Source organism: Gavialis gangeticus, unplaced genomic scaffold, assembly GCF_001723915.1.
Source record: "Gavialis gangeticus isolate Ggan-Ray unplaced genomic scaffold, GavGan_comp1, whole genome shotgun sequence".
Classification (NCBI taxonomy): Eukaryota; Metazoa; Chordata; order Crocodylia; family Gavialidae; genus Gavialis; species Gavialis gangeticus.
Window position 1 is genome coordinate 43,574,808 of NW_017728996.1, and position 9,466 is coordinate 43,584,273.

Consider the following 9,466-nt stretch of genomic DNA (forward strand, 5'->3'; position numbering starts at 1 on the left):
TATCTTGCTGGATCCTATGACCCCAGCTGACTTCCTGCCCCTGGGGAAGGGGCTGGACTTGATGATCTTCCAAGATCCTATGTGGCCCTGAGCCCATCTGCCCCACACCCACTGCTGGAGGTGCAGGGTACCAGACAGAGGAGGGAAGGTCTCATTGGAGACCAGCCCAGGATACTTGCAGGCAGGTTGCTTTCAGGTAGGCAGATGGGATGGGACCATGGGCAGGCAGGGAATGGCATCCGGGAGTGGGATGGGTGGGCAGGGCCAGGATTATGGGGCAGTGACAGTGTGGGGCCAGGGCTGGGGCAGAGCCTCGATCCACTCTGGATCAAGCCCTGCAATCCCAGTCCCAGACCTATCCGTCTTGCTCCCCACCCACCTGTGGGCCCCTCCCATCCATCTGGCCAAGCATGCCCTGCCCATGGGGGTCCCGGGCCAATCTCCATAGAGACCTTGCCTGCTGACTGTCCAGTGCCCATAGCGGTGAGGGCAGGGTGGACTGGCAGCAGCAGCCAGGCAGAGTGAGCTACTGCCTCAGGGGTTGCTGGGAAGCTGAGTCTGGCCACCATGCCATGCTCAGGCTGCCCCTCTATTTTGCCCACCCCTGATCTAGAACTGTAACACGTCCTGGTCCAGCGAGCAACTTCTGGTTCCTGGATACATGTTTCCTTATACACCACAAGTAGGCCCAAGTGTGAAAAGTAATCTGGCAGTGGTATAGTAGAAGATTGTAAATAAAATATGAGTAAGAACTACTTGAGCAACACTCATGACCTGGTCTGCAATGAGCTAAGCAGCCACTATCAAAATTCAGGCTGTATTCTCATTTTATGCCATCCCCTCGCTCCCACCCTGTGACTTGCATGCATAAAACTCAAGCAAGCCCAGCAGCTCTATGGTCATACTACCCAGCACTGGAGTTGGAAAATTGATGTCACAATAACATCTTGTTTCTTAGCATATCAGTGCTAGCTATTTCTGTAGAAGAGTAGAAGGAGCCTTTTCTTCTTGTCCTCCCCAGGGATTGGGAAAAATAGCAATCCCTGCTCCCTTCTTGGAATGAGCCATGACAGAGTGTAGGGAAGAAGCAAATTGATAGTGTTTCCTGTGCAGCCAACCGAGCTGGTGAAGCAGAGGCTTACATGCTACCATATAAGCAGGAACGATGGCAGTACTTCACCGCAACACCAGAGACTTCCATGGAAGGTTCGTATCTCTTCCAGGAAATGCTGCAGTTCCACAAGAATAGCGAGGCCCTGCATCACCTAGTGCAGGACTCTGTTTTAGCTAATACTGAGCCATCTATTACTACTAGTGCTGCAGGCATGGGAGTACGAGGTGGACTGGACTCCAATCTCAGACATCACGCAGTTGTCAGTGAGCTTACACTTCTGGTTTGCTTGGCTATTTTTTAAATACTATTTGCAAACAGGATTTATTACTCACTGTGTGTGCACATGATGCATGAACTACATACTGGAATATGATTCTAACCGTTCCGAAGTTGGTTCTGAAAAGTACTACTCTGTCAAGCACAATGACATGAAATGTTCCCGCTCTAGACTGTAATGTCACTGCTGCTTGGCAGCACTAGCATTTAGCTCTACCCATTGTTCTGTTAAACAAAGAGTGATTGTGCTCACTGACAGCATCCCCTTCTCTAACATCACTCATGCAACTCATGGTTTTTTCCTGTCTTCTATCACTGTGCCCTCACCTTGAGATCAAAGATCATAATGAGCATAATACTGTTCTGTTTTCCCTCCCTGCTGACTTCTTTTAGTATGTGTCATTGTGTGATGGAAGGGTAATAGGGTTAAAGAGGGGAGGAATCACGTCAATATGCAGTAGAATAACGTAAGCAGAACTTTTCACTAACTTTGATGAGGTCACACATGCATTGTTTGTTCCTATATAAGCAAGTAAGAAGAGTTCTAACAAACGCTGCAGTTGCATTCAAATCATATTTAATTGCAAATTCAAGTTCTTCTCTAATCTTTTTGACATGAAAAATTATTGGATGAATAGTTATTTAAAAAACTTTAACTTTGAAAAACTCTTCCTCCAGTAGGTGTTAGGAATCCTGACTGCAGGTTCAGTGGTGTTTAATGTGCAATGGTGAGGTATGTTTTCTGAGAAGCAAGCTTTCTACACTCCCTTTACAGAGAATCACAATATAGTATAAATTAAGTGGTGAGACAACCCCTATTGCTGATATGAAGGGCAGCCATTCTACATCACGTATTGAAAACCACATCCTGCTTTCCTTATTAATGAATAGGGATGGGTTGAAGTAAGTGGCTGACCAAGGAGTCCTTTGCTCTTGTAAAGGAGAATCTTGACTTTTATGAAAGTACGTCTCTAAGTCGTCTTCAATATGAGCATTTGAAAATATGAATACAAATGTGAGGATTAGACAGATGAACCCCACAGACATGCAGCTGCAAGCTGAGACGATCCTAGACATTTCTTTCCTCCTGTTTATGCAAATGAATTGGTTAAATTGGCATACAGCCAAACAGAAGAGCTATTAGCAGTGAGTTTGCTTAGAGCAGCACTTAAAGCTGAGAACAAGGCTTTTTCAGAGATTCTTAATCCTTCCTGCTGCTTAATGGGTGTGAAATATTAGAACCTAGTTACTGAATAAAAATATTGGTTCAGTTTTTAAAAAAAGAATACTTGACTCGTCTTCCTCCTGGACAGCTGCTAGAGCCTGGCAGAAGGCTCCTCTGGTTTAACACCTAGTGCCCAGAGGGGACTGCCTAAAATATCCTCCTCATCCTGATAAAAGATTTTGTCAGTATCAGTTTGTTAGCTAAAGTTTTGGGGCCTGTATCTCCAGTCACAACAATTCTCTCTGAAACTGGGAGAATCTGGGTTTAGGTGTGGTTGCTGAAATAAAGATCAGCTGGATTAGCAACATGAGCACTCATGAAATTTTGATGAGACTTCCTGGTGTGTCTTTTGATCCAGAACTGTAGCACATATCTCAGTGGTTCTTAACTGGCTGCCACAAGACCCTTTCAGGAGCGCCACAGCACAGTTACCTCTGGTACTGGTAGGTGGAACTGCTCTGCAGAGCCAGATCAGGAAGCAGCTGCGGCAGGAAGGCCTGTTCTTGCCACAGCCCTTTCAGGTGCAACCCCAGAAGCACATAGGACAGTTCCATCTGCCCCATGGGCCTCTTCTGAGAGAGACAATGCAGGGTTGCACTGGGAAGGGCTGTAGCAAGAACAGGAGCTCCTGCCGCAGCTGCTTCCTCATCTGGCTCTGCAGGAGCTACGTGGTACAGTTTCACCTGACCATGATGACAGTGGTAGTGACAGCATCCCAGGTGAGAACCACTGCCCTATGGGGAAAATGTCTTGCTTTTGGCTCCTTCTCTCTTGAGTCCCTGTGACATGATGTCCTTGTTTGACACTATAATTGCTGATTACATGCCACTTGGTTGCATTAAAGCTGCTTCCATAATATTTTAAGGGGTGGTCTTGGCATGAAATAGACAAGCTGTTTTGAGCTCTAGTAAGCACATTTTGTACGTGATCAGCAAAAGCAGCTCCTATAGCCTTTCTGCAGCCAGTGGAGAAAGCAGCACAAGTTAATGAACTGTGTTTTAACTTCCTGATACTGGTCAAAGCTTTGATCCATCTGGTTTAAGAGCTGCACAGACAGGATGGGAAGAAAGATGCTTTGGCATGCTCTCTAGTAACATTCCAACAGTTAATCAGCCTGCTCTGCCATCTGCTTCGGAGTTTGCTTTATTAAATCTCCCTGCTGCCTGTACATGGTCACTGGCATAGACAGAGATGGGCAAGCACTTATCAAGGAGCAGAGTACTTACTGCTGCATCACAGAGTTTACTGGCATAAAATGAAGGGGGTAGGTAATTGGAGCTGAAAGCTCAGTCTTCAGTCTTTCTAATTAACTCTTATATCTTTAAGCCTGGCAATGCATGCATTAGTGACTAAGACAGTCCAGTAGTGGTTCTCAACTGGATTGCTGCCAAACTCAAGAAGTTATAGAAGGGTGCCCTGACTCTGAAAAGTTTGAGAACCACTGATATAGCTACACCATGTAGAGAGACTTCTGAATAAAAATGCCACCTCTGGCAGACCTCTGCAGTTCCATATTCTTACATAATCCCGTTGTAGTTCTTATCATTTTTGCAGGTCCACATAGATCCTTCTAAAAAGCACCTATTTGTATTTTTAAGAAATCTTTTCATTACCCTGACAATTAAATACAAGGCTCTTAGACCATGGACCAAGCCTTGGTGAAGCACATTCTACTTCGGTTTCATCAGGATAAATTTGGCTTTTTCCCCTTAAAAGTACAAAATAAAGAATCAGATAGTCACTACTTACCAATATAAGACCATTTAGTTCCTGTTTAAAAAAAAAAATACACAGCTGTGAATATTTGAAATGTGAGTTTCTTTATAACTTAAAAAAAACACCTGGAATTTAAACTGATCTGGTAAATTTCATAGTACCTGCCTCCCTCAGCTACTGTGCAACACCAGTAGGCCAGTTTTTAAGATTAGAAAGCACTGAACCCCTGTAATTTTGGTTATAGTTATTTGTGTGTTCTGCCTACAAGGCTAGCTTAGTTGAATCATGGCACACACCTCCTTAAAACCCAAAGCTTTAGGTACAGCTGCGGTCTGCTCTTAGAACTCAGCTATTTTCTCTGGCTTCTGCATCAAGAAACATAAATGGCATGTTGTTGACATTAGGGTCAGATGCATAGTTCAGATGGTTGAAACATGCCTGCACCAAGCAAAATGTTCATGGCCAGCTGCTGAAGTGAGGAATGACATGAAGTCCTTTCTGCACAAATACCTTTCGTATTCACCACCTGAAGCTGCTAAGAAATGTTGTACTTTGTTAAGAGGCTCTATAAGGTGCCTTTCTGTGAGGCATGGGACAATAGATCTGTGAGAACCTTGGTGGCTGTTGTTAGCTTATTTGTTAAAATAGTCAGTGGTCCAAGTTAAATCATTGCATGAGGGACTGAGTTTGTAGCAACGTCTTTCCATTTCATTGGAAGATCCATGTGTCACAACAAACTTCTCTACAGAAAACAGTGTAGTTTTTTTAGATTTGTTAATTTGTTTTTTTAATTTGTTAACCTAAGATTTATACTAGACCAGGGGTTATAAAGTGGGATATGTGGGAAGGCCTTAGGGGGGCACACACGAGCAGATGGGGATGGAGCGCTGCCACCCACAACCCCATGCTGCTACCTCCCAGGAACAGGGCTGGGGGGGAGGGGCAAGGCACCCCTCTGCAGGCCGCACAGGCACCACCTGGCCAGCCAGATGGGTGGCAGGGGGTGGAGCTTGCATATGGTGGCCACTGCTGCCATCCACCACCCTGTGCTGCTGCTGCTCTGCACCCAGCCATGTGTCACCCCCCTCCTATCCCCACTCCATATCCAGCTGTATGGCACCCCCCAGCTCCACGTTCAGCCGCCGGCAGTACACTGATTAAAAAAGGTTGAAAACCCCTGTACTAGACCAACACAGACACAAGGGGTCAAAGTAAAATTTTGAAGAATGAGTAATTAGCCAGGATCAATTAAAAGCTACTTTGAATCTGGATCATGGTTTATAATTTTCAACAGGTACAGCTTATACTACATATAGTTTTGATATTACATGTAACACTGTAGTATAGATATAAAGATCTGAGAAGGCCAATCACAACAAAGTATCACATTTCTTGCTAACAAAATCTCTCTTTCCCAATCTCAGCCCATTGCTGATTGCCAGAAGAAAACTCCATTAAAATAATTTGACTAGGGGTGTGGAACTTTTCATAACTGTTCAAATTCTTTTTTAAAGTTGGGATATATTCATACTTATAATTATAAAACTTCAAACCTGCCATTGACTAATAGGTCCCTTCCAACTGTAGAAATCTATGACTCTGGGGCACTTGTTTTCATGAAGGGCGGACTTACCTGAAGCAGAACTGGTTCCAAACCAGTGCAAATCTCAACTGGCCTAAGCTTAGGCACATTCAATTTGAGTTCATTCTTTGAAAAGCATCCTAAGTAAAAAGAATCTGAAAGCTAGTATCTGTATTTATACAATTACTAATACTTAGCAAGGTCTCCAGTATTCTGAAATGTAGTTACTTATGTAGTACGGGACATGGTTACAACACGTAACCCAGTCAAGAGGAACTAGTGAAGCTCTACAATTCCTGTTCAATGGGTGGTAATAACAGTAGAAACTGATGTTGACAGGGCTCAGGCAATATTGTGTCATCTAATTCAAATCAGAGACAGAATTGATGGCTATGTAAGAAAAGCCCCTTAACCCTGTCTGCACTGCAACAGGCAGAGCTGCAGTGATGCTGGTATGCATATTTGCCCATGCAGTAAAGTTGTCACTGTTCTTAGCAAAACAAATACCAATCTACCTAGAAAATACCAGTAACTGTGGGATAAAGCATCTTAGAACAGCAACTCCCATAGCTAGACACAAGTCAACAGCCTGTCTTATCTCCTTCTTTGTCAGTGACAGGCAACTCTTGTTTCTTCCTCATTTTTCATGCAGGAAATCTCCTCTGTTTGTACAAGGGCACAGAATGATGAGTAATATAGTGATGTTCCTGCATAAAGTGGAGGAGGAACCTAGTGGCAGTGGCCAATCACACAAGCATATGGAGAGGGACTGTTCCCTAACTGTACCTCTGAAATGGAAAAATGGGGAAGTAGATAGCCCTTAGTTACTGTATGTGAGAAGTGATGGTTTTGCCACCAGAAACTCTTGCAGTCTGAGGAAATGGGAAAGACTGACAGACATGCTAGTTACCGTGTGTGCTGTAGTGGGACAATAGGTGTTTTCCAATGTTTTCTCCAGATGACTTCATAAGAAAGCTCCTCTCCTAGCCCAGATGTGCATTCACTTTCAAGCCTCCTGCTTTTTTTCCAAATACTTTATTCTGTGAGCTACCACAGAAGGACTCTTCAGGGTAGTTTGAGAACCACTAGCACACAGGTGAGAGTTGCTGCTGGAGAAGATGATAGCCCCTCAGAAAAAAATGCCTGAAATAATAGTTTGACCTTAAAAATCTAAATTCTACCCATCAGGTATGTGAACAAACTGCCATGATCTACTGTTTGTCCTGGAATGACACTGTAGGAAGCTGAGTGTTCATGTTCCTCTGAACCACACAGACTTCCCTCTCATGAATAAAGGTACTGAATATGTTCTCTTGCTGCAGATCTCCATGATTTTGTATATAATTGCACAGTAATTTTTCCTGAATAAATAAGAACTAACTTGTCAGAAAGGAGAAACAAGGGCTGCCTTCTCTTTAAAAATAAAATGAGCTCTATTATATAAAGGCTGAGGGTAAGAATATGGTTATCCCACTAATATAGGTAGCATCTCTTTTCTGCCTCTCTGCCAAAGGAACAAATAGGTCCCAAAGAAAACAGTTCTAAGCATGCAACTGGTCTTTAACCTGGACTCAGTCTCTCCCCCTGGAAATATACCTGCTCTGAGAAATTGCCTTAAGAGTGCTTATTCCAAGTAACACATGAATCTATACTCCTTTAGAAACCAGTAGCCCAGCCAGTTTTCTGCATGCACATGTACTACGTTAAGATTGGCAGTAATATACAAATCTGAAAGGCTTTACTTTACCATTTAATGGTGCTTGCACTGAGGGTTGTATCTTTAGGAAGAGAAAAAGCACTGCAGTCACTTTGATTCTGCTAAAGCTCTTGGCTGACATCTCAAGGAAAGATTTATAATATCCCAACAGTTCACAGGCTTTTCTTCCCTCACTGAAGGAGTCACCTGAAAGATAGCTTGCTAGCAGTGCTGTGCACACAGAGCTACTTTTAATGAGCTCTTGCTCTTCTCTCTCTCTCCTGCTCCTTTTTGGTCTTGTTTTTATAAAGCTCCTCAGACTCAGCCCCAAACAAGTGATGTAATCAGACCTGCCTGCCAGTCACAGCATCTTCATGAAACTAATCATATTGATCATTCCTGTTTTGCTGTGCTCCAGAAAAGTTGGGCTTGGCATTTACCCTGGAGAGTTGAAAAGGAAATTTCAGAAACCCTTCAACGGCGATGCAGGTGTTTAACGATTGAGCCCTTCCTACCTTCTGAGGTACCTGTTTGTTGCATTGTTATTTCTAAACCAGGATCACTCAGCTCACATTTCCCAGCCACCATGATTTGTTAGTGGAGTCACAAGTCCAGATGTATAGACCCCAAAGACAGGAGACTGTAGGGGAGACTGCTTATAATTCAGAGTGAAATAAACTCCTGTGACAAACTGTCTAGGTTGTGGGAAAGTGATTTTCTGATCATCAGTGCTGGGGAGAGAGAAGCAGTCACTGAGTGGTAAGGAAACAGCTCCAGAGGTGGCTGTATGAGTGAGGGTCAGGACATGGTGGGAAGTAGAGGTTTGGTTACGTTTGCTGTGGAAGGAGGTTGACAAACATCCTCTTACACTGGAACACGGGTGGGGGGCCACCCCCTTCCTCATCAGGATCCCAGGATACAAGTGGGGAGTGAGGGAGTGCAGTCAGTTCATCCTGCAGAGAGATACCTGGGTTTTGAGAGTCTCTCCTGGTTTCTGTTAATATTTTAACACTATACTGTCTTATGTATAACTTTTATTACCTACTTATTACAATTAATGATCACCTATTAAACTATATTTGTATTCAGTATTTATTAACTAAACTTTTCATTATTATTAGCATTACTATTTAGCAATTAATGATTATTCTCTTAGAAGCACTGGGATTATCATTAACATTATGTATTTTGTACCTGGCATTATTAATTACATTATTTAAAGGACATAATCAGTGGCACTGTTAAGATTTGGGCTCAATTCTAACCAGGTCCCTGGAAGAAAACTGGCCCAGGAATGAGGTTTCTGCTCAACAGCTGTTGTTTCCTGGGTCCTTGTGGGGCGAGTGTACAGGTAGGCTTCTTTCCTTTTGTCTGTGCATGCTATCTGCTGAGAAGGGCTTGAAAGGAGCCCTTCCCCTGGCTCTGAACACTTCCCCTGGCTCTGTCCCTCTCACTGTTCTCATAATTAATCTCATCTATAATTAAATGGACTTGAGCTATTGTGAAAGTTTTTTTGTGCTCTTCTTTTCCTGGTTGGCTGCTGATTCCATTGGGTGTTGCCATTAGCATGAGAGAACAGCTCTCCAAGGGAGCTGTCACAAAAGAATCCCTGTCTTTCTGTCTTGTGTGTGTGAGAGGCATGAGGCTGCTGGGCTTTATGGAACAATGCCACAGAGTAGCTGTGCATGTGTGGGGCCTCTCGTATCAGCTAATGCACTGGGGGAGTCTTGGAACTTGAACCGAGCCTTATTTTAGTGATTTCTGCTGAGAAAATTAATCTAATGTCACACCTGCCAAGGTTCATGTCTCTTGCAACTTAATTTACAAGCTGTTGGATTCAGCAGAAATCATTTTGTG

General features: G+C 43.6%; 1 protein-coding gene across 9 annotated transcripts in view; it reads right to left on the bottom strand.

Annotated features, from left to right (window-relative positions):
• CA12 (carbonic anhydrase 12) overlaps window positions 1–7,869 on the bottom strand; it is a 62,004-nt gene extending 54,135 nt beyond the window's left edge. For all 9 annotated transcript variants that reach the window (XM_019504381.1, XM_019504380.1, XM_019504377.1 and 6 more), the window contains exons 1-2: window positions 7,661–7,869; window positions 4,365–4,385 (exon numbers count right to left, since the gene is read on the bottom strand). In XM_019504381.1, coding sequence (XP_019359926.1) covers window positions 4,365–4,385; window positions 7,661–7,751 — 112 coding nt within the window. In that variant the 5' untranslated portion in view covers window positions 7,752–7,869. The remainder of the gene's footprint in view (window positions 1–4,364; window positions 4,386–7,660) is intronic.
• Window positions 7,870–9,466: the final 1,597 nt, after the last annotated feature.